Here is a 23,543-nt window from a genome sequence, read left to right as displayed (position 1 = left end):
CCTCCCAATGTGTTCACTGTAGTCTTGTGTTGCTGACTTCTCCGTTTTCCCCTCTTTCTTCATCAGTAGGATTACACAATGGTAAATTCCCCTTACAGAAATCACTGATGTATGGTAAAAGGATGTACACAATGCTCTCTCCAAGCTGCCATTATGTTATATGTGGATTCTGAGAGCTAGGAACCATAGCTGGATAACTGGTACTGCCGGAGGGCTTGTTTGTGGATTCACTGCACACTTTTCAATAAACATCACGGTTTGTAATAGAGAATTAATGAGCTGCTCTGTGTTAACACAAGCATCAGTCTAGCACATAGAGAAACATGGATTCATTTATTGTACATACTAGGACTTTAAATATGAGGCGCCTTGGGTTACCTCCTGGTATGAAATGCGCGTATAAATAAAGTTTGATTTGATAACTAAAGTTTGATTTAAAAGGCTGTGGTGTGAAGGCCGCATTATAATAAACCAAACCGTTCCATTACAAAGCTGGAAAACCTTTCTCATCTGTGAGCCATAAACGCCAGAATCTCATTCGTTCAAAGTGAGTGCAAGGCTTTGTGCTAAACACAAGCATACACACAGCATGAAGAGGTGGATCTAGTTTCACCTGGTCTTTATAGAGCCAAAACAACCAGAACTGAGACTCAGGTTATTGACAGGAACCACAGGACCATGCTGTTGTTCTTGGGACCCATAAGTTGTATCAGTGCTGAAGATCTAAGGCTGAAACAGGATCTTTGAGGTTTCAGGACCCCCATGTGGTGAGGACCGGCCTGTGTCAGAGGAACTTTTTAACCACATGATATGAAGGATTCTTGTAATATGTGCATTAAGGACGACGGCTCTCAAAAGTGAGCACTTTCATCAGATGTACCATCATTTGCATGGTGAAAATCTGCACCACAAAACAACAAATTATTTCCGCTGTTTAAATGTTAGACAAAGAGGAACATTCCCTCAAGACAGATGTTTCAAACTAAAATGAAACTGACAACCAGAATACTCAAGGGAATACACAAAACAGGCGAGTGTTGAGATCTAGTATCCAGTCTCTAGTCCTCCCTTTCAACGGTTTTTACATGTTTATATTCTGCTTAGTGTGCTCTTTAGGAAGTCAATATTTGCATAAACTTTGGTCAAAGTACATCAGTGCTTGAAGACTTCTGTCAAACAATGGCAGCACGAGTTTATTTGAATAAAGTTCAAAAAGTTTTGACGAGACACTAAAGGGACAAATGCCAGCATATACTGTATGTGTGGTACTGTCGTTGTGAGAGAGTTTGGCAAATATGGTAGAATATCAAAAGATAAGACTGTTATGTGAAACTGGGCAATCAAAGCAATTGAGCCATTATTGACGCTGCTTTGACAAGTGTTTTACAGCATGTCTATTAACGCCTATCCACTTTTACAAGTATCCACCTACTATTAACATGTGCATGATGAAGGTAGGTCTTTTTGAAAGAGGCCATCAATCAGTTGCATATACATTGGGTGACGTAGTCTGCATCAAAATGTTAAAGTATAATATCAAATACAATTCACAGACTAGTGTAAAAGCATAAATCCTTTTGTATGCTGAGTGGTTATTTTTTTGTTGGTTTGTTCATTTAAAAAGTGGTGGATAGGTCTTGATTACACCTGACAGGGTATTAGAAATTAGTTTAAACTGTTCTCCAAAATCTGTAGTCAAGGGCAAACTCAAGTTTGCCTGGATCTATTAAACTAGAGTGAAGATGAGGAACAATGTAGGCCTTGTTCAATCAGACACCTTGTCAAAACCCGAAAGGGCACAGAAGGTTGTACGTAACTTTATCCATCAGATAGTTTATCATTTTGAGGTGAATGAGGCAATTTTTTGGTACAAGGTTTGGAATGAAAACTAGAGAGCAGGGGAGGGAGAGACTCACAGAGAGAGACAAAGAAGAGAGAAAAAGAGAGAGACAAAGAAGAGAGAAAAAGAGAGAGACATTTAGCCAAGTAAATTAAATTAGACCTAAGGTAAAATGAAACCCGACTCTACCTGTCAGATCTGGCTGTTATCATAGCCTCTGGTTAGAGCGGGACGTGATCCAGTCAAACAGTGAATGCCAGGACCAGGGGCAAAGGAGTGGAGTTGACATGCCCTTCAGCTGTCAGTTGGTTTTCTGCCTTTGGCCCCTCAGCCTTTTGCTCATCAGGCTGGGTTTGTTCTGTAGCTTACTGGACTGTTAGGGAAGCCATTTCCTCTCAGTGAAAGGGGCCCAGCTGGCAAGTGATTTGCTGCTTCAAAGTTTTGTTCGACTTCCAACTCAGAGGAGTGAAAATCATGACAAGCTCATTTTAGAGAGTAGGCTACTTACATAGGCATGCTAAGGTGTGTGGTTTTGTGCGATTGTAGATCTTCAGACGTAAATCATAGATTATCAAGATAATTTAAGTTTCAGCCATTTTATTTTGTCTGAAGGGCCTTCCACAGTAACACTGTAGTTGCAGTCGTGTTTGTGTGTGTGTGTTTTTAAAGAAATGTATCTCTGTGCCTTCATATTATTCATTGAAGTAAAGCAGAGGTTACTATTGTAGCTTTGTGTGCCGGCTGTTTGGACCCAAATATTACTGGAACAGCCTTGAGAGGACTAGTGTTGAGCAACTGTTTCACAAATGTTGTGACATCTCTGGTGACTCTGTAAACAGAACATAGCAAGTGCAGCTCATAGTATCACCATACACTTCAAGATAACTTACATCTATAGATTTGTCCAGCCAGAGGATAAATGCAAAATTAAATATAAAAAAAGATCAGTCTCCAAGATGGCTTTGGCTAAAAGTCCTTGCTGCAACTTTACTGTTTCTCTGATGTACCTGACCGTTTGTTCTAAAAAACTGATTCGAAGTTCAGTTATCGACCTGTTGGCTAACTTCCTCAATGTACTCTTAATATTTTTCTAAATAGAGGTAATTTTCTATTATTCTAATCTTTGACCTTGAGTGAGTGTTATATATCCGGAATATATGTCCCTCTCCCTCCCTCGCTCTCTCCCTTCAGAGTCGAGTCCATGCGTAGGAGTGGAGAGTCGATAGTTAATGCTGACTGTTGTTTAGAGAACATCACATAACGAATAGCAGTCGTGTTAGGGGGCAGCTGTAATCATTACTTCACCCGCATTGGCTCGCAGAAAAGCGCACATTGTGCAAGGTAAACAACGCGACAGCACCGACCCCACGCCCTGACCATTCGATCTACGCGGTCAGAAGTGCAGTGGCGCTCGGATTGCTGATACTCTGGAATGCACCAAGAGGATACTGTATTTGGAACATGTTACTAGGAAATTTGGTACGGTGAGAAAATGTTTCGGGGATTTTTTTTGGCCGAGAAAAATTCTTGCTTGTTCTTTCGTGCAGCAATTGTAGGGTTGTATGGTTTCTATGATGTGCGGGTGTTGAAATCAGCACATCCTATGACGTTTAGCCTACTTTTAAACGATTTTATTTTGGCAATTGTGATGTTGTTAATGGTATGACTGGAAAACGTAGTTGTAGTATCCCTGGTAAATCCAGCTCGAAAAGATGTGTATTCATAATGGTATATTGACTTAGCTTTATGACACATGATCAAGGGATCAATAAGCAGTATAGTTGAGAAGATATGTGGAAGCACCATTCTCCCTTGTTTGTCTAGCTGAACGGCCAGCAGACGCATCAGCTAATCATTAATTTCATGTAACGGTCTCTTCATGGATTTAAATGTATGAAATGGTTTTAAAGTAGCCTAATGAAATTCTTTGAGGTCTGTTTCAGAAAGATTTGATTTGTGTTCATCGTTATTTTGTGGATTGGGATGGCTCAGTCCCACACATTGTTCAGTTGCAACATGTTTGGAGATGCCAAAATGATTAGGCTATGTGGATAATTTTGTTGCAATGGTTTGGATGGATGGTGGATGTATGAATCTGATATCCATGAAAAGTATAGGAATGTAATTATTTAAGTCTGTATAATATGTCTGTATCATTCCTTTACTATGATCAGGTTTGACCCTTTTTAGTGACCCCTGTTTTTTAAATAGTAGCTTATGTCAATTGGAAGTAATGTAATGTAAGTTGGAATATTGCAATGTATTATTGCAAAAACTGCTTAGTTAACAAGATGATAAAACAGGTTAATATTGCCTATTTGTGATTAACATAGTTCAGTGTCAGTGGTATTGTGCGCCCAGGAAACAAAGGGACTTGTTGTTTCAGTACAACCTACATTCCTTCCCTCAGGTAGTAATTGTCTCTGCACTCCTGACGGGAATTACAGTGTCTTGGGGATATGTATTTCAAGCTGGACAAGATGGGGATGGACCTAATTCAAAATCAAAAAGTGAGACAGTAAACATTGTCATTAAAACAGAAGCAGTTTTTGTGTATGGTGTCCTGGCGTGAAGTTAAACAAGTTAAAATGTATTAAACTAACTAAAGTAGAAGAGGATAGATTGTTAAGTAACTGAGCATTACCTAACCCTGCTTTGAGATTTAACTTCCCTACTAGTTCCAGACTGTGGCACTGTTCTGTATTAGCCTTGCTTGTACTTGAAGCCCTCTGGGCCCTTGAGCACTTAGTAGGATGCTGTTAATAGGTTTGGTGTTGTGATGGCAGAACTCGAGTTCCTTTGGGATAGTTCATCTGGATCTTGTAAGGACCGTTGCTTTGAACTGGTGGAGTCGGAGCCACCACATTGCCGCTGCGACAACCTCTGCAAGACCTACTACAGCTGCTGTTTGGACTTCGACAAGCACTGCCTGAAAACAGGTGTGTGTGACTGTACACTCCAGTGTGCTTTACAGAGCCCCGCCTTAGCACCACGCCTGGAGGCATACGGAGAGAGAGAAAGTGCATTTCAATCTCTGCCAAAAGCTATTGCCCAATTCTGCACTGGAGAGTGGTTGGTTTGCTCATAGATTGATTACAGTGACAGCTCTGCATCTTTGTTGCTGCCAGATGGAGGGTTTGAGTGCTCGGAGAACCGGTGCGGAGAGGTGCGGAATGAAGACCACGCGTGCCACTGCTCTGACGACTGTGTGGAGAACAGAGACTGCTGCACCAACTACAAGGCCATGTGCAAAGGTGAGGGGCCTGGGGTTGTCCTGCACAATGCTCAGGCCATAACCACTGAAAGATTTTCTGTTTGACATCAGTAAAAGGCAAAATATATCATAATGGTGAAAGGAATCGCATACACTGACAACCGCAGATACAGTAGAGCACAGAACACTAAGTTCTGACTGACCTGAGATAGGATGGATAAATGGGGATGCTGCTTTTCCCCCTCGCTCAATGTGTGTCCTGCGTTTTCCCTGGTGTCAGGTGAAACAACATGGCTGGAAGGAGACTGTGAGGAGGTCGAGACTCCTGAGTGCCCTGCAGGGTAAGTATGTGTGTTGTCTCAGTTTTAGAATTAATCATTTACAATTACAATTGACTCAAATACTCCAGATCTACTGGATCTAGTGCAGCCACTGTATCATAACACCCACTGGCAAGAAATGCCATATTGTCCTTGTATTAGTTTGTAGTTATTTTCTGAGATGACTGTACTGTTCTGTTACTTATATTGTTACTGTTCATGGACAACAGTCCCTCTGACCTGTCTGATCTCTGGTGTGCAGATTTATACGCCCACCTCTTATCATAATGTCACTGGATGGCTTCAGAGCATCATACTTGAAAAAAGGGAAGGCAATCATTCCAAACATGGAGAAACTGAGTAAGCATTTATACCTTGGGGAGGGGAGGGGGGGGGGGGGGGGGGGTCTGAAGTGATTGTATGCAGTTCATTGCCATTTTGATTGTAATCAACTACTTTACAAAAAAACGGTTACCAGTTTAAAATATGCCACAGGGAAAAGGTCAACAGAAAATGTGCAGTAATTGCAGTAATTATTATTGTTTGAATTATGAATGTATTGTCATGTCCTTAAAGCAATGTTTTAGTTAATATACAGTAGATTGTTCACTATGAATGCACTGTAAACACACTGTGTGAATTGTCTAACAGTAGAAGTTATGCAATATGATGCACCCTATTGGACATTCTTTAAGTACACATGAACTGGGGTCCTTTTGTCATTCTTCACAGGAACATGTGGCACCCAGGCTGCCCACCTGAGGCCAATGTACCCTACTAAGACCTTCCCTAACCTCTACAGCTTGGCTACGGTATGTGTGCTCAACCCATCCCATGTTCCTTCAATTATTCAAGCTGAACGGCCACAAGCTGAGAATAGCTCTCTGATTCAGTGCTTCAAGTGCTAACAAAAAATAAAGGCCTCCATGGCTGTCAGCTGTAATCTTTGCTATTATGTCTAATCCTGCTCTAACCAACATCACAGTTTTTAACACTCTGTTTTTGTTTTATTATACGTGCGGTTTGTCCTTGTTCTTGATGTTTTTGTTTTGTTTTGTTTTCTTCAGGGGCTGTATCCAGAGTCTCATGGCATCGTGTGCAACTCCATGCACGACCCTGTGTTTGACGCCAACTTCAATCTGAAGGGCAGAGAGAAACTGAACCATCGATGGTGGGGCGGCCAACCTGTAAGCATTACTACTTTAGCGCCAGAACATACCCAACACCAATAAAACACCTTCTAGTTATGCCAAGCCTTTTTAACCTTATTAGTTATAGCATTTCTTAGGTAATGGTACATTTAATAAGGGTGTTCTAGTATGTGCTGAGTGTTTATATCCTAAGGTTATTACTTGTGATCCTTATTTCATTAGATCTGGATTACTTCTGTCAAGCAAGGTGTGAAAGCTGGAACCTTCTTCTGGCCATGGTGAGCTATTATATCGTAATGAAGACTGCATATCAATGTAATCTATTTGAAGTAAAAAATCAAATAAAAAATGTATGGGCTCACTGCAGCTCTTTCATACGGAATGACTTAAAAATCTCGGGTAGTTTCTGAATCAATCCACATGCTCTCCCTGAGGCAATGGATGTTACTTGGAGTCTGGACGGATTTACATACACATGACCTAACAAGCACATGTCTGCTGATCCACCCTCCCAGGCGTCTATGCAAACAATAGCCCCCCACACTCAAGCACACTGAGGGCCCATTGATCTGTGAAAGCTCCCAGTGTGGGCTTTGGAGCCTTTGCTGTTTGCTTTGTTAGCATTGTGTCGTGCTGACTTCATGGTGCAACAGAAAGCAAGATGTGTTATCTCAAGGGGCACATTTCAAAGCAGCAGGAGGCAACATTTGGGACCCCCCCTTCACTACCAGCACCACACACACACACACACACACACACACACACACACAGGCATAAGAGATGTTTTCTTTAGTTTGAGTGCCCTTTGATTGTCTTTTTCTCTCTCTTTTACAGTTACGTATACATTTAAGTAATGGAAGGTTATGGTAAATGACCATTTGAAGCTACATTGTCAGGATTTAAGACGTTTGGGAAATTTGTTAGCCTGGATACCAGCCTGAACTCCGCCCACAAAATGTTTGGTCTGGGAGATTCAGTCTGGACTTGAGCTAGTTGGGAGAGATTCAAGTTCTCTGAAAAGTGATCTGACCAATCAAATTGTAAGGGCGGGCTTTATACGTTGATGGACAGATGACCAACCAACGCTTGAGTTGATTAGATAGATAGTTTATACATCGAACAAAGATGGCGCCGTCTCGGGAGCTTAGTGGGACATATTTTATATGATTTAAGCTATCTACACGACTTTTTTATGTCTACATTGACTAGGTTAGTTGTGTATGTGCAACACGAATGTTGCTGAGGATTGTAGGTCTTAACTGAAGCGCTCTACTGTAGACCATTATTGATAGGTTATTGCTAACGCTTAGACAAAAAATCCATTGAAACAAATGGTAGCTAGCTATAGCCTTGCTGCTAATAAGTACGTGAGCAGGCATATCTCACAGATATTGACAGCGCATTCATTTTGAAAGAGGAACAGAAAAACGCGATGAAGGCATTTGTTGATCGAAAATATGTTTTTGCTGTCCTTCTTACGGGATCCGGTAAAAGTTTTAATGTATCAGATGGTCATACTTTGTTGCTCTGATTAATTGTAGATATCCAATTGAGCGAAGAGGCATTTTTTTTCCTGGTTCGTTGAAACACGCCCCATAATCACAGCCCAATGGCTCAGCATCAGACTCATATTCTGACTAGAATTATGAGTATGACATCGTCAGGCTAGAAATTTGTGGTATTCTGGTGGAAATGTGTAATTGTAATCACTTTGTGGGAGAGTTTAAGTCAGGTGTACTGTTATACCTCTTCATCTGATTGTTGTAAATGGACACAGCCAATGAGAAATGCGCTAGAGGTAGGTTAACAAAAAGGTATGCATTGGTAGGCAGTCTTCTATTATTGAAGTTTTAAGAAAAAATTGCAGTGTTCAAGATACTGAACACTGTGGAAAACGACGGCATATTGGAGAAACCACTAGCTTCTGCACAGCTTTTTGAGCAGATGTCTTACCTCAGAAAACAATGCAAATAATCTATATGCATAGGGCTCAGCATAATTGGTAAAGTAAACAGTCTGTAAACTGTTTTGCAAATACATCTAAATGTATGAAGAATTAATGTCAGTAATAGCATTCTACAACCGGCTAATCCTGTCTTTGTGCGGTTAAAACTGTTTAAGGAGTTGATAGTCTGCATAATGGACAGAGAAGAACATTTTAATGATCTACAGTTTGTTAAACTCTCCAGAATGTAGGTTTATAGCTTTTGAACATGTGTATTACAAATTAGAAAAGAGATTGCTCCTAGCCCCCTTACCTAAGCCTTTCTAACACATCTGGCCTAGTCTTGTTTAAGGCTTTAAATACAACAGAAAACTGGCAGGATCCTATAGCTGATTTAACCCTTTAGTTTAGATTTAGGTTAGAGTTTGAATAATGCCTTTACCAGAGGCTCTATCAGACCAGAACCATAGTAGCTCTCAAAGGCGGAAGGTGACATAAATAAGATGTAGGTATTTAGGAGAAGTACCTTCTCTGTAAGCAATATTAAAGATCCAAAAGCAATTTACCGTTTACTGGGAGGCTTTACTGGTTGGATAAGTCAGAGTGTAGATCTCATAGTGGACACACTGTCAGTGGATTCATGTTTGTTACCCTAGTCATCAGCTGGTTGTCTGGTCTATCCAGAGTGTTTTTGTGCAGTCCTTGCCTGTATCCAGTCCAATGCTGCGATTGTGGTCTTATGCTGAAAGAACATCTTGACTAGAACCATTACCATTACAGGCTGCAGACAAGCCACCTTACATCAGCATGGCTTGTAGTTTGTGCTAACTTTGACAGACTTGAATCAACATAGCTTAAAATCTCCAAGTTTGCCAAATGCTGCTCACAGAAGCTGCTGATCTCACTACATACACCAACATAGAATCAGTAAACCCCAGCCAGAAACTGCTTACACTAGGAACAGTTAAAGTTGGTCTTAGTTTTATTCAGGCATGATAAACATTGCCAGTTACAGCAGTTAACACTGACTGAAAAGCAGTTAATTGGCTTATTAGGGTTGAGCAGACAGTTAAACTTCTCCAAGGTGGTCTGTAAGCTTGTGGTTTTACCTCTGTTCTTCTTGGCAGGGTGATTCCTCTGGAGAGGAGAATACTGACCATACTGCGCTGGCTCCACCTGCCTGAGGGAGAAAGGTATTGCATCTGACAATAACATTGTGTACAATGTGTGAGCAAAACGATCTTATCTTTATTCAACTCTTGTTCTAATTGTGCATGGTGTATAACAGTATTACTCATGCTTCATTGTAAATGGCGGTTTGTTATTATTCACTTTCACAATCGAAAGATTTATATGAACAATTATCTGGACACTTCAGTGCTTTTGGGAGAAAGAGAGCCCTGCAATAAATATGTATTGATTATTGAAGACCTTTGAAAAACAACACAAATGGGATTGGGTTAGGCTTTAGAAACTGGGAGTTTCATCACCCATATTCATGCATTTTTCTCTCTCTCTCTCTCTCTCTCTTCCCTCTCTCTCACACACACACACACACACACACACACACACACACACACACACGTATACACATGCGCATGTGCACCCACCCACACATACATTCACACAAATGTACTTGTTAATTGCAGGCCATATGTTTTTGCTGTGCACTCAGAACAGCCCGACACATTTGGCCATCGCCTTGGTCCCCTCAGCAATGAGGTAAGCCCAACACCATCCGAAACACCATCCCAACATCCCCAGCCAACTTACTAAAAGTAGCCTACTCAGAGGTGCCTGGTGTGGAAACTGACAGTCGTTTTCTTTTGTGTGTTAATCAGTTGGACAATCCACTGAGGGAGATCGACAACATCATTGGCCAGCTTATGAATGGCCTCAAGCAGATGAACCTCCATCGCTGCGTAAACTTCATGCTGGTCGGAGATCATGGTCGGGCTGCAAACAATTTGCTATTTATAAATGTTTCCTTACACTGATGAATATTTATATTGTGATGCTTTTAAACAATTTACTGTGTTAAAGGATATTCTCATACAACCATATGTGTCTATTGTAATAATGTACTTATTTTAATCTATGGTGTATGTATTTTGATCAAACTAAAACATTTAATCAACTATGTAAAGGGACTTTGATAGATTGTCACATACTGCCAGCAACAGTTGTGTAACTCATATAACTCATAGGCTCAGTAGACTGACTGGTAGTCTCTGTCTTCCCCAATAGGGATGGAAGAGGCTCACTGTGACCGGACAGAGTACCTGAGCTCCTACTCTCTCAGTGTTGATGACCTTCATTTGATCCCTGGTTCCTCTGGAAGATTAAGGCCAAAGAACAGCACAGCCCCATGTCAGTTTAGACTACATTTTAATTACCAGTGCATTGTCCGTGCCTAGCTATCTTTTGTTAAGTAATGTTTACGTTCAACAGTTGTTCTCTGACCAGAGTATTTTTTATAAATAATAATTGGCTGATTTAATGTGTGTTTCTAAACCTTTTTTCCAGATGATCCAAAGGAAATCATAGCAAACCTCACGGTATGTAAAAATAAGGAATAAAATCCTCCCCCGTTTGCATAAATACATGTTCTTGTTTTATTTGTCTGTGCATTTTCCCTTGAAAAACACAATGATACAGTAAGCTCTGAGCTTTCCTCATTTTCCCTTGAAATCCCATTTTCCCTTGAAAAACACAATGATACAGTACCCTCTGAGCTCTCATTGTTGTCTCCCACTGTGTGCTCAGTGTAAGATGCCAAACCAGCACTTTAAGCCATACTTGAAGCAGCACCTTCCCAAGCGGCTCCACTATGCCAACAACCGCAGGATTGAGGACGTCCACCTCCTGATGGAGCGCAAGTGGCACATCGCCAGGTCTGCTGTGAGGCCCTGGGGCCCTCTCTCCTCTCATTGTTGTAATCCTTGGCCCCAGTTCTGCAAACATCTTATAAAAATAATAATGGATTTTATTTATATAGCACACTTTAAAATACAAATAACTTTTAAGGTGCTTTACAGGGTAAAACAATCAATTACAATAGTAAAATATTATGATTAAAACACGAAAGTAGAAGGATAATAATAGGATAATACTACATCTGTAGTTGAAACATTCATTGTTAAATGAAAGAGTAGGGGGTCTTATTGAAGGCCTGTTAATTGCAACCTTGAGAAAGGGTTGAGAAACCTTGATAATTAAGAGGCGTTTCAGCAATTTCATCCTCCATCTGTAACTATGGCCTCCATCTGTAACTATGGCCTTACTTAAGCTTCTTGTTGCTTCTTTCCTAGTATAAATGAGGTTGAAAAGACATTTCTCCAGAGAGCTGTTAACCCGGTGCTATTTTTCAACTTTACTCCTATATTTATCCTAATTTTAACTAGAATGTGTTTCGTGAACGAACTGCGAGAGTGTGCTTGCTCTGTTGCAGCCATCAAGCACAAGAAACTGCAGTGGCCGAGTGCGTATATGTTGTTGAGGGGCCTCACAGACTGATATCTGAGAACAAAATCTGTATAGTACTGTGTTTTCTGTGTTCAGTACAACGTTGAATGCAGCTTGTAGGATGAATCTGCCAGCCTTCCAGTGTAACCATTTGCAGTGACACTAAATACACCTTTTTGTTTTCAACCAATATATTTTAGCAAGCAACCAAGCTCAACCATTATATTTTGGCTCCACTGACGTTTAGACATATGAGGGTATCTTTGTTGTTCTGTTTTTGTTTGTTTGTTTGCTTGTTTATTGTGAAAGGGTCTAGTGTGTTATAGCCTATTTAGCTTGGAGAAGTCTTAAAATAGGCTCCAAGTGACATTATCTCTTATGGGGTGTAATTATTCCTCCAAAGGTCGTGTTAATCAATGAGTCTAGATTTGGTTACATTACTCAGACTGTTAATACTTTTCTTCCTCATCTGACACGTGAAATTACCACGACAAAAACAAAACACACAAAGATGATTGAAAGCTACAATTATTTCTAGATGGACAAGCTTAGATAAGTATCGTAACGGTATTAATTATTGGAAGGCATGTGTTAACGGGCAAACGTACGCGTTGTCATTTTAACCCGTTATTTAAACTGAGGATATCCATTGTTAATCCAGCTAGTTTAGCATAATTGATAAGATCCAATGGTATCTAATGTTACCTAGCTAGGTATGCAAACTGTCGGTATCGTTAACTCCACAATGTCATGTCACTTGCATTAATTTGAGAATGGCATGTTAGTAGTACATTTAATATCAGTACAGTGTTTAATTACCGCTGATACTTACATGTACGGTCTTCTGCCACCGCCTCCGCTGTAGCCACCTTGTGTATCTCAAACAGAAACTAGAAAATGCATTTCCTGAAGGAAATACCAGTGCATGAAATGCAAAAGTTAGGAAAGGAAGAAGAAAAGAAAGAAGAGTGAAAGAAGGAAATAAGAAAGGAAAGAAGAGTGGAAGAAGGAAAGAAGAAAGGAGAGAAGAGAGGATGAAGGAAAGAAGAGAGGATGAAGGAAAGAAGAGTGAAAGAAGGAAAGAAGAAAAGAAAGAAGAGTGAAGAAAGGAAAGAAGAGTGGAAGAAGAAAAGAAAGAAGAGTGAAGAAAGGAAAGAAGAGTGAAAGAAGGAAATAATAGTTGAAGAAGGAAAGAAGAAAGGAAAGAAGAGTGAAAGAAGGAAAGAAGAAAGGAGAGTGAAGAAAGGAAAGAAAAGTGAAAGAAGGAAAGAAGAGTGGAAGAAGGAAAGAAGAAAGGAAAGAAGAGTGGAAGAAGGAAAGAAGAGTGGAAGAGAAAAAGAGAGTGAAAATATTGAAAAAAGGAGATAAAAATGGAGTGAAGAAGAGAGATTGAGTGTGAGAGAAAGTAGACTGAGAGGGATAGAGAGAAAGATGGAGAGAGAAAAAAGTAGAGAATGGAAGGTGTCTTAATGTTCCTAGTTACAGTTAAATTGAGAGAGACAGAGAAGAGGTTCCTTTGATTTGGTGCAGCTGTCAGTGAAGCACAGGTGCAAGCCAGTTTAAAGACCCTATTATGATGTCATAATGGCCCAATGTAAGTCAATGGGAGAAATTTAGATTCGTTTTTATTTAATATCTTAAAAAGTATAAAGTTTAGAAAAGTGAAAAATACATAGCATAAGTGTCCTTTACAAGACCTACGCGACAAAGTTTGAATGAAGTTTCTACGTTAAGCGGTTCGGGCTGAATTAATCGCAGAAAAAGGTAACAAGAATAAGAAGAAGAAGAAGAAGAAGCCTAGGAATAACAATACAGGGCATTTCATGCACTGTAATAAAGTGTCTTGTCCGCTCACGAAATGTAACTGTGTTTTTGCAAAGCATCTGCCCCAACTTTCTTTTCCCGACATTGACATTTATGTTGTACATAATCCATCCCCATAAACCGGAGATTTCAAGCGTACAGAAACTCTTCTGAGCAGGCAAGAGTAATATTGGCTAACGATTTGTAGCCAAGCCCTGGGTGAAGGCTAAATAGCTCGCTAGCTTTTATCACTTTAGCTTTCTCAGTAGAGTGCTAAGACACAGCAACTATACACGATTGTATCAATTGTATATCTAGGTTTTCTTTGGTGACTGTTGTCGCATTCAACAGCACAACATCTCCCGGGCCTTTTGAACTGTCTGTGGGTTGTGAACGTAAACAACTCGCTTGGTGTTTATTTCTATGGCTATTACTGGCTAGCACTGTAGCTTGCTCAAGGTAGTAGCTATATAGCTTTGATAATGCACAGCCATTACTACGACTGTATCAACGTGCTGCATTTCACTTAACAGGTCAGTCATTTCCTAAATCTTTCGTAATTGTATATCTAGGTTGTCACATTCAACAGCACAACACATCCCCTAGCGTTTTGAACTTTCTTTGAGTTGTGACCGTAGGTTATGACCGTAATGTGTTTGCATCAGACACAAATATGGCGGTGCTTTAAAGACAGTGACATAACATGATATCCATGAATTCTGAAGAGCTCAAAAGGCGCTGAAAGCTGCGCTTTTTTCTAAAAAAAGAAGTCTAGTGTGAACCCCGCTTTATACAGTTGAATGGAGAGGGACAGAGACAAGAGGTTCCTTGGATTTGGGGCAGGTGTCAGTGAAGCTCAGTGAAGCACAGGTGCAAGCCAGTTTAATGAGCCTATTATGATGTCATAATGCCTCAAAGTTCTGCCATGCAAGTCTATGGAGAAAAAAGGGTGATGGAAAACGAGGAATAAAAAAGGAGTGGCAAGGAGAACCGCCACGAAAAGATATAGCAGGTTGCACCGGATCGGGCCGGACGCTTCGGTGTTTGAACGGCGTCTGTACCTCGAACGAGCGAGGCCTTCGGGCAAGCACACTAATGAAGTACATAGGAGACACTTATAAAGTTTTTTTCTCCTTTTAGCAAATCCCCAGAGATAAAAAGACCTTGTGGTTTTTTTGGAGACCATGGCTTTGACAACAAGATAAATAGTATGCAGGTACGGGGTTTCCTTCATTCTACCTAGTTGTAAAAATTAATAATTTGTCAATTTAAACTTTGGAAAATCTTAACATATTTTCTTTTTTTTCTAAACACAGACAATCTTTATGGGCTATGGGCCTAGCTTTAAGTTCAAGACCAAGGTGCCAGCATTTGAAAACATTGAGCTCTACAATGTCATGTGTGGTGAGCTGAATTGTGCAGTTTCTTGTGAAGTTCCCTTCAATGTCTGAGTATTGGCAATATTCCACTGGAAATTTGGGGAAGTTTTACCCAGAGACAGCTGACATACGAGGACGCCCAATACCCTATAATATCATTAATGACCATAAATTCACCAACATAACTTTTTTTGTCATTATTTCAAAATTGCTAGTCTTGAGTTTTCTAGTAAATAGTAATTGTGAATTTGCTCTCATAGTTTAGCCATTGTACTGTGTTTCCAGATCTTCTTGGATTAACTCCTGCACCCAACAATGGGACTCGTGGCAGTCTGAATGCCGTTTTGCGAAACCCGTCGTACACTCCTGTAATGCCAGAGGAGGTGACCGCCCCCTCCCCCTTAGATCCTGCCTCCGCAGCCGTCTACGACATGGGCTGCAGCTGTGACGATGAGGTCAGTGAGAGTGGAAAAAATTTCAATGCACACATTAACACACTGTCAAGCCCACTTGAAGACTGTAAGCAAACATTCACTCACAAACGCACTCACAAACACACTCATGCAAACATGTAGGATAGTTGATAAACACACACAACCTGGATTAAGACACTCCCATTCATGAACTAATTCACAAACAGTGTAAACAAACACACGCACACACGCACAGGTTCTTACAGAAATAAACACACTTGTGCACAGATAGGGACAAATGGGAAAGGTGCTTTCCATTGGTTTATCTTTGAGAACTAAAACCCACAGTATTTCAACTGAAAAGCTCTTACCAACCTGCAGAGGGTGATAGAGGTGTATCTCAAAATCATTAAAGTTGCAAGTAAGGGGTTACCCTTCCTACTTGATTAATGTAACAAACTGATTTTATATAAAAGGATAATTAGCTAACAATTAGACATTTTTGACACTGATGTATGATGTATGATGTATGATGTATGATCTATGAAATATTTTTTTCCAGAACAAAGTGGAGGAAAATAGCCAACGATTCAGTCCAGCAGTTGATGGTTAGTCTCAATGTAACTCTTTTTACTGACTACTCTAATAACACAATTACGACACAATATTGCCAAAATACTGTGTAGTCATCATACTGTAGTGTGTCTTTTGGTGGAGGTGTGTAGGTGTGATTCTGAGTGATTTCACTCTCCCCTCAGACAGCACACATCTCCCCTATGGTCGGCCTGCAGCTCTGTTCCAAACCAAATACTTTCTCCTTTACCATGGTGACTTTGTGAGTGGATACAGCGAGGAGCTAGCTATGCCTCTGTGGACGTCGTTCACTATTTCTAAACAGGTAAGCTTCTTTACAGCTTTTTCCCTATGGCTGATTATCATAACCACCAGAAATCACACAAGAATGAAGTTGAACGGTCAAGCCCATGAAACACAATTCAAGCGAGAAAACTAACTGTGAACTTGTCTAAGGCATAAGCTTGTGACAAAATTATGTGACAGTTTGGTTTAAGGTTGACAAGAGCGCTTGTGATAGCTCAAATCATGTGCTTGTTCAGGTGAATGTTGATGTTGAGCTTTATGCAACTTTACAATATGAATATAGGAGGAAACAATATCTGTTAATTCAGTCCAGCAGTACAAATGTCAACACATGACAGCAAAGGTCCACATTTGAAAGCCAAATCAACAGACTATGAATAAACACGATTTAAATAAATAAACATAGCTGATAAAAGAGTCAAATAGGGCACTTGAAACACCCTTATTGATATATCAAAGTGAGATGACTGCCTGCGCCAGTCATTGTTGGTCTCTTACAGGTATGTGTGCCATTCAACCTCCAGAAGAAATAGTATACACTACTGAGAGGAAATAGTATATACTACTTAGAGGAAATAGTAAACACTATTTGGAGGAAATAGTATACACTACTTAGAGGAAATAGTATACACTACTGAGAGGAAATTAGCAGTGAGGAAACTAGATGTACGACGTAGTGGTGTGTGTAATATCACTGCAGCAAAAAGTGAAAGAATTGGCATGGATGGATTATGAAATCAAGGGCTCCTGGCCACAAAAGCCTCCTGAGGCCTTGCACACATCAAAGAAGCAAATCACGGTCAAAAAACCTTATGCTTACATGACATATTTGCAACCTGTAGATTAACTAAAGGAGTCACACCGCATCAAAACATGATGCAATAAGCTATACTAATGTAGTTGGATTGCCAACATATGGCACATTAATGGACAACATAAAAAGACACCTGTATATCCCATCATACAGGATTTGCAAGAACCTTATGGACAAAATTTCACAAAATGTGGTGTGCTTCCGAAGGATGTGCTAGTGATGTAGTATGTCAGATTTCGTGAAGTTTGAAGTATTACGTCACCAGATAGTGGCTAGTGAAGCACTACATTATTCACTTGGCAGCACTGCTCTATAAATGAGGTTTAATTAACTAGGGGCATGCGACTCCTAATGGGCAACTTGTCATAAAGTTAAAAACGGTTGTTGTGCTATTGCCAGAAAGCCTACCCCACTTCAGAGGGGCACTTGCACGAAGGGGCACACACAGCTAGGAACGCAAACTCGTTATTCTGTAAAAGCTATGTGGGCCTACAACCATGCCAAGTTTCAAGTCTAAACATGTGATATCATCACCAAATAATCTACAAATTCATCTGAAAAAAATTAAAATCCATATTTGTTCACATATTATTCAAATGTGAAATGACTCTTCAAATTCCTGCACTACAGAACTAGAGGAATTTCCAAATTAGAGGAAATTAACAACATGTTTCCCAAAACATTCCCAAGACCCAAAACAGGTTTTCCAGTCTCCAGGCAATGTCCTCTTCTTCTAAAGCACATTATCAGGGCATCCTGCTCCTGGTAAATACATTCCCCTGGCTCTAATAGTCCTGTTGAACACTAATGCTTTGCAGCCCTGCTTGTCCCCCTCCACCCAATGTCTCCACACTATGAACCCAGATGCAGGGGTGTGGATGCATTACAAAGAACTTCCAGAAAGCTTCCTATTATTCCTTACTAGAAAGACAACACAGATATCATTGCTCATACATTTGGCTGATGATACCATACACTCATGCCAGTATGAGCGGGGTTATTTAGTATTAATTTGTCATCAACCAAAACACATTACCGGTACTCACATTAATTACCGTTTGTTGTTCTTTGTTGTAGCAATGATTTCCTTAAGAGCATTTTAAGCACAACATTGTACTTCTGCAGAAAGTAAGCCTCTAAGTAGCTGTTGGTTCCATGTAAACCATGTAAAATTAAATCACATTGTGACGTTTTGTAGGTTCTCACTAAAAGCATCCATCTCAACAATACACATGCCACTCTGAGTCTACTGTCATCTGCACTGCTCTAAAGGTTCCTGGCTCACATTCCCTTCCAGATAGACGGCACTCCTCTTCCCCTGCCCGCCAGTGATTGTGTACGGGCAGATGTCCGCATCCCACAGGCCAACAGCCAGGCATGCTTATCCTACACTCAGGAGTCTGAGCTCTCCTATGGCTTCCTCTACCCGCCAGGTCAGTGTCAGTGTGACTTGATAGAATGTCTTAGGTACGTACTGTATATATATATATAAGAAATGAAAAAAAGAAAAAAATACAAAGTATGCAGCGAACTAAAGAGGGGTAAAATCCACCAAACCTTTGTGATTACCTTATCATTTTAGATCTAGAAGTACTTTTGACAGTAAAAAAACTGCAGACTTTAGTTCTACTTAAGGCATACCATGATAGAGCTGAACAGTCTTCCTCCCCTCCTTGGATACGTGACTTTAAATGGAAGATTTTTACAGCCATGCCAGGCTATGACTAACTGTACAATCTTACCAGTGGATGTTGTGTTTAACTGCCTGTGCCTCCCAGAGCTTGCTGCCACACCTGAAGCCAAGTATGATGCATCTTTGATCACAAACACCGTCCCGATGTACAAAGCCTTTAAAAGTGAGTATTGTGGTCTGTGGTCTTAATTGGTCTGGTAAGTTTCCTGGTGTTTTTAGCAGGAGGTAATGTGTTCTCACAGACTGACTGATGTGACTGAGTATGTGTCAATGAGTGTGTGTGTTTGTGTGTGTGTGTGTGTGTGTGTGTGTGTGTGTGTGTGTGTGTGTGTGTGTGTGTTTGTGTGTGTGTGTGTGTGAGTAGCGTGAGAGAGTAAAGGAGGGGAAAGTGCTGGACTATGAGTAACCCTACGCACACTGATGAACACTGACAAAATACACACACACACACCCACATGCACACTCACTCTCTCAAATACACAAAACAGACAGACACTTTCAAACACACACAAAGCAGCTTTCAATTAAGGGACACTACTGCTCTCTCCTCCAGAGGTCCTGCTGTCATTATATGATATGACAGCTGTGGTGACTGCTGTTTCCTGGAATATGTCATTCTGGGGAATGACTTCCCAGAACATCCTGTATTTTGTTTTTAAAGTAAAAGCTGCCTACACTTCTCTGAACTGGTCCTGTGTTCAAAGAATGTACGTATGTATGTACAGTGGTGGCCAAAATTATTAGAACACCTTACAGATCTGAGAATATTGACCTTTTTTTTTGTCTCCAAAACATACATTTAATTTCATAATGTAAATGAAACATGCAGATGGTTGTTCTGAGCACAACAAATATCAGATTAAGTGCTTCCTACTGTTTTTATCCACTTTTAACTCTAATATTTGGTACGCCCACCTTTGGCAGCAATTACAGCAGCACATCTCTCTGGCATAGAGTCAATATATTTCTTGAGAACTTCAACACTAATGTTATCCGATGCCTTTTGCAACTCAAGCCAAAGGCTTTCCTTTGAATGTACAATAGATCTGTCCAGTTTATTTTCCAACTCGCCCCAAATTTGCTTGATGGGTTGGAGGTTCGGACTTTGAGGGGACCGGTACATAATTTTCAATGTTCCAGAAGATTCCTTCTGTCACAGGTCGTACTGGCAATAGTTACAAGAATGTTTAGGGTCATTGTTCTCTTGGAAAATAAATCCAGGCCCATTAACACCACTCCCAGAAGGTACTCCATGCCTCACCAGAATGTTATGGTATACTTTCTTATCCATGATGCCATCAATTTCGCCATAGTCATCTGTTCCTAAGGATTAAATGGCACCCTACACCATAATACAACCCCTTTCTTGTTTAACTGTTGGCCAGAGACACTCATTTTTATATCTCTCCCCCTCACTTTGTTAAACATACACTCTTCGCTTGTTGCCAAACTATTCAAACCTGGACTCATCAGTCCACAACACTTTAAACCAATCTTTCTTTGTCCATTTCTTGTGTTCTTTTGCAAATTTCAGGCATTTCACTCTATTCTTCTCTTTCAGTAATGTTTCTGTGCTGCTATTCTGCCAAAAAGTTATTTTTCTCACAGCTTCTGACGCACAGTTCTTGGGAACACTATTGAACCGTTAGTCATTGTGTTGTTGATCTCGTCACCAATTCTCGTGAAGTCTTTCTTCAGTCCTTAAGACTGAGAATTCTGAGATGCTTCACTTCACACAGTTTATTTTTTTAGCCTCTCCCCTTTCGGTTCTGGTGGAATGGCGGTCTAAAGTGTATTTTACAGTGCTTGGACTGCATGTCAAGTCCTTGGCTATGCGGCGGTAACTACAGCCAGCATCAAAAAAGTGCCTTTATTCGAACCCGTTGCTCACTCATTAGCTCATTCTTCACCTTAGCCATGTTCAAAGAGCAACATTTGCTTCAAGACTGCCTCTCTAGAGGCTTTGAATCTATACCAATTGGTGGTGTGGCCTCAGTGACAAAACCCTTATGTTACCAATCACTTAATGCGGAAGATAGGCCTTGTACATTCAAAAGAATCACCGAGCTGTGTCCTGAGACTCTTGCATCACCATCAATTTAACCACGACCACACCTGACAATGATTAAACAAGTTGTTTGGCTTCTTCTGTGAAGGAACATGATTGTGTGACATTGACAGTGAAATAGGCCTAGTTTGTTTTTGTACGGAAATTGACCTAAATCTACTTATGATAGCTCTATTCTATGGTTTATAGCGCATAATGATGACTTTGTAGGTATTTCATTAGTTTTAAGGGTATTTTAATGGCCAATTCAACAAAAACAACTGAAACCTCTTAAATATGCCTAGTGTTCTAATAATTTTGGCCACCACTGTATGTCAGGGCAGAGGGCATACAAAAGACTGCTTTAAATAAACACAACTTTGTGTACCTGTTCACAAACAGCAGGGTTTCCGCTACGTTCATTTCAGCGTGGCGGGCCGCCGCACCTTCGTCATTCCCCGCCACGCATCGGAAAAAATCGGAGCCCTGTTTTTTGGTGTGTTATTTGCCACATCAAAGGATTCGTCTGCCTTTCCCGCACTTGATCAGCGTTCCACGGCATCCACGGCTTACCACAGCCGGTTTACATACTCCCCCCGCCCCCTCTCTCGTTTCTGACACAATGGCCCTCAAACTAGAAACCGAACAACTGGATCAGAGGTACGTGACGTTGAATTAATTTTATTTTACATGTGAGAACAAGTTGTTGAACATTGTGCAGGGGTTACATCGTAGGCCTAATATGTTGTAGACGTAGACGGCTGGTTTCTCACATTGCGTCTATTTCGGGAGGCTAAATGTAAATAAGCTTCAGTAACGGTCATTTAAACGCACAGCTGTGTGTGGTCCCTCAATGAGCCCTGCACTTGTAGCGGATGACAACAGAGCAAAGTTTGTTAAAGGTAGCAAGTCCGAGGCCTGCGTGGTTTTAAAATAGGCGGACACCTTCGCAGAGCTCATAGATCTATTAGTTAGGCTAAGGACAAGCCGACCAACTTAGCGATTTCGTTCGTAATAAATACAAGAACAGTTAAACAAGTAGCCTAATAGCTAGTAATTCCCGCCGGAGTTTTCGAATCCAAAATGTCAACGCGTCCTCTTCAAAGATAATAATTCTAATGCATTTAGATCGTCTCACTCTGTCCTCTTTTTCAGATGAGTTTGCTGAAATACTTCACTAAAAAAAGGAAAGAGCCATTTCTCAAATTAACCTCGAGATATCCTGTGAATTCATAACCCCACTTGGACATGCGTTCGTGTGTGTGTGTGTGTGTGTGTGTGTTTTGCCTTTCAGCACCGCCTTCTCTTGTTTGACTTGTTGACCACTTTGCGGCACCCTGCTTAATGACGTAGTTGTAGCAAGCGCTGTACAGCATCATTAGGCTTCAGCAAGCAGGCTACTATGCGTGCAGTGTAAATATCCCCAAAATAAACACCTGCCCCTTTTGCTAAATCTTCTTATGATGACAGTATCAGTAGTCAGTAACAATAGTCATAGTAGTCACACAATGTATGTGAAGTAGGCTACTGTAAACAGTAATATTTTGTCATCATATTTCAACATGTAATGTTTTGAAATGAAATATAGGCAGGTAGTAGTAGTGGAGCTGGAGAATGCTGCCTAGAACCAAGAGAGTCAGATGTGAGGGAAGACAGTGAGAAGAGCCAGCCAACCAACAACAATAAAAAACCTGGCAAACACAGGGCTTCAGGTTGGGACCCAACATGGGTTGAAAAGCCTAGGTTTAAACCGTGGCTGTATAACACCGATCATGTTTTGCCAAATAGGTAGCTCATGAGGACCCATACTTTGTACACCTTTAAGGACCTGAAATAATGACATTGTCCCGTATTTAGAAACAAAAGTACAGTTCTGTATTGAGCTGAAACTGGGCCCACAATTCGGTTAAAATGCAGGAAATTGCGTCTAAGAAATACAAAATTTTCTGGGGGGGGGGCCCCCAGACCCCCCGCTGAGGTGCCACCGCACCTTACAGGAAATCCTGGGGGAAACCCTGAACAGGGTATGTGTTTTTCCTTCTTTGTGTACCAATATGAGACAGAGGCCCACAGAGATAGATACTGTACCCTGTACAGACCAGGAAACCCTTTTGAAGTTTTGAAAGAATCGAAAATGCTTAGAGTTCTAAAACTCAGCAAATTCTATACGCTCCATATTATGTATTATGGCAACACCCACTTTTCCTTAAAGCACACTTTAATGGGTCAGCTTGACATATTTAACACATACAGTATACACTTTAACATTCCCTATTCTTTCTCTTGCTTCCAGAAATATGGAGCTACTTCCAAGACACTTTGTTAAGGCACTACACAGAAGAGTTGAATGGGATTAATGTCATCACTGGACCCATTTTTGATCACAATTATGATGGCCTCCGAGACACCGTGGAGCAAATCAAAGAGTAAGCATAATCTTGATAATGTCATCAATGTTTGAGTTGATTTAGAGTATAGTAGATATAGTTTAATGTCCTCTCACACTTGATGGTCACTGAATGGTAGTAAATACTGTATGTGTTTATACTATGATTTAAGACTGTCAGATGTAAGATTATA

At 40.6% G+C, this 23,543-nt stretch overlaps 1 protein-coding gene across 1 annotated transcript in view; it reads left to right on the top strand.

Moving 5' to 3' along the window:
- Window positions 1-3,273: 3,273 nt before the first annotated feature.
- enpp2l (ectonucleotide pyrophosphatase/phosphodiesterase 2-like) overlaps window positions 3,274-23,543 on the top strand; it is a gene marked incomplete at its 3' end in the record, with an annotated part of 30,171 nt that continues 9,901 nt past the window's right edge. The window contains exons 1-23 of the mRNA XM_080838019.1: window positions 3,274-3,319; window positions 4,251-4,350; window positions 4,627-4,779; window positions 4,969-5,094; window positions 5,335-5,395; window positions 5,637-5,734; window positions 6,107-6,186; window positions 6,442-6,561; window positions 6,748-6,803; window positions 9,598-9,663; window positions 10,120-10,192; window positions 10,312-10,420; window positions 10,718-10,840; window positions 10,997-11,028; window positions 11,237-11,364; window positions 14,879-14,954; window positions 15,055-15,142; window positions 15,403-15,572; window positions 16,093-16,138; window positions 16,289-16,428; window positions 18,521-18,656; window positions 19,002-19,079; window positions 23,257-23,389. Of these exons, the coding sequence (XP_080694145.1) occupies window positions 3,302-3,319; window positions 4,251-4,350; window positions 4,627-4,779; window positions 4,969-5,094; window positions 5,335-5,395; window positions 5,637-5,734; window positions 6,107-6,186; window positions 6,442-6,561; window positions 6,748-6,803; window positions 9,598-9,663; window positions 10,120-10,192; window positions 10,312-10,420; window positions 10,718-10,840; window positions 10,997-11,028; window positions 11,237-11,364; window positions 14,879-14,954; window positions 15,055-15,142; window positions 15,403-15,572; window positions 16,093-16,138; window positions 16,289-16,428; window positions 18,521-18,656; window positions 19,002-19,079; window positions 23,257-23,389 (2,210 nt within the window). The 5' untranslated portion in view covers window positions 3,274-3,301. The remainder of the gene's footprint in view (window positions 3,320-4,250; window positions 4,351-4,626; window positions 4,780-4,968; window positions 5,095-5,334; window positions 5,396-5,636; window positions 5,735-6,106; window positions 6,187-6,441; window positions 6,562-6,747; window positions 6,804-9,597; window positions 9,664-10,119; window positions 10,193-10,311; window positions 10,421-10,717; window positions 10,841-10,996; window positions 11,029-11,236; window positions 11,365-14,878; window positions 14,955-15,054; window positions 15,143-15,402; window positions 15,573-16,092; window positions 16,139-16,288; window positions 16,429-18,520; window positions 18,657-19,001; window positions 19,080-23,256; window positions 23,390-23,543) is intronic.

This window comes from Sprattus sprattus (genome assembly GCF_963457725.1).
Source record: "Sprattus sprattus genome assembly, chromosome: 4".
NCBI classification, from domain to species: domain Eukaryota; kingdom Metazoa; phylum Chordata; class Actinopteri; order Clupeiformes; family Clupeidae; genus Sprattus; species Sprattus sprattus.
This window is presented reverse-complemented; position numbering and strand designations above follow the sequence as displayed.